The sequence below is a fragment of the Mandrillus leucophaeus genome, unplaced genomic scaffold (assembly GCF_000951045.1).
Source record: "Mandrillus leucophaeus isolate KB7577 unplaced genomic scaffold, Mleu.le_1.0 Scaffold524, whole genome shotgun sequence".
NCBI classification, from domain to species: Eukaryota; Metazoa; Chordata; class Mammalia; order Primates; family Cercopithecidae; genus Mandrillus; species Mandrillus leucophaeus.
The window spans coordinates 1,435,131-1,436,439 of NW_012105631.1; the positions used below are offsets into that span (position 1 = coordinate 1,435,131).

Genomic DNA, 1,309 nt, shown 5'->3' on the forward strand with positions numbered 1-1,309 from the left:
GCCTACAGGTTATTTCCCTAGATAAGAGCCATTAACATAATATTTCTTCGCAATATTTGAATGTGCTCATTTATTTCAGATGTAATGAGATTAGAGTGACAAGCATTGCTTTTTACATGTATGGTTCAGCTTCATTTGTATTAAGTAGAAAATACTTTGGGTAACAGATTCTTCAGGAGTCAGTTTTGGCACATAAGCAAATTGTTACCAGTTCCTTTTACCTTCCCATAGCACAGTATTGTTTCTCCTGGAAATTAAATTTCTATGCCTCGATATTATTTGTTAGAATCTGTGTTATATTTACAAGTGTTTCGAATTCCCTGTTACACATTTTGAGTTTTCCTGTTGCTTTCCTCCTTAGAATGATCTGAAAGTGCTGTTTACATCACTGGCTGACAACAAATACATCATTCTGCAGAAACTGGCAAATGTATTTGAACAACCCGTAGCAGAACAAATAGAGGTATTTATAGCTGCCTTTTCCTAGAAGAGAAAATGCATCGAGGAGATATGACTTACTGTGAAATTTTAAATATTCTATGAAAGATTAATGGCTCACAGTAGCACTTTTGTTTGTAGTATTTTTGTTTTTGAGTACTGGGTTTGAATAACGTACCAGGTGACATTGACTCTGTCACTTACATCTGCACAGAACTAGGAAATGTGAGCTGGGAAAAGGTATCCGTGGCAGATGCTGACCTGACGGAGTTTTCCACCCAATGATGAGATTAGATGTGAACCTCAATGACACAGGGCAGAAAGTCAAACTGTCCTGGGACAGGTACTGACAAAGCACTGTGGATACTCAGACCCTTCTGACCTCCAGCAGGGGTAGGATTAGGGAAGCTTTGTAGAGGGAAATTTGAACTGAACTTGAGAGTTTGGACACACAATGACAGGAAAGAAAGCTATCGCAGTAAAGAGGACAGCAAGAATAAAGGCACAAATTGTTAGAGAATTCTGAGCACTTAGGGAGAAACACAGGTAATCCTATTTTAGCTGAATTTAAGATAAATGAATGTGACTGAGGACAAACAAGATTGGATATGTAAATTTAAGGCAGTTTGTAGGGCCTGTTGAATGTGAGACTTTGGACTTTATTCTATAAACTAGTTACCTGTACACTTTATTTGTTGCATGCCTCATTAACTAAAAAAAAAAAAAAAAAAAAAGGCAATAAATATGCAGCATAAATGTATATATTTTTATTTATTTAGGTCTTGCAGCAACTGGCAAGCTCCTCTGAAATCAAACATTGCAATATGATTCTTTTGTTGAGCTATAACACAATGAGGGTTGTGACTACTTA

General features: G+C 36.5%; 1 protein-coding gene across 1 annotated transcript in view; it reads left to right on the plus strand.

Annotated features, from left to right (window-relative positions):
- The window catches only part of SYNE1 (spectrin repeat containing, nuclear envelope 1), a 570,706-nt gene that overhangs the window by 431,636 nt on the left and 137,761 nt on the right, over window positions 1–1,309 (plus strand). Inside the window, exon 104 of the mRNA XM_011996807.1 lies at window positions 362–463. Coding sequence (XP_011852197.1) covers window positions 362–463 — 102 coding nt within the window. The remainder of the gene's footprint in view (window positions 1–361; window positions 464–1,309) is intronic.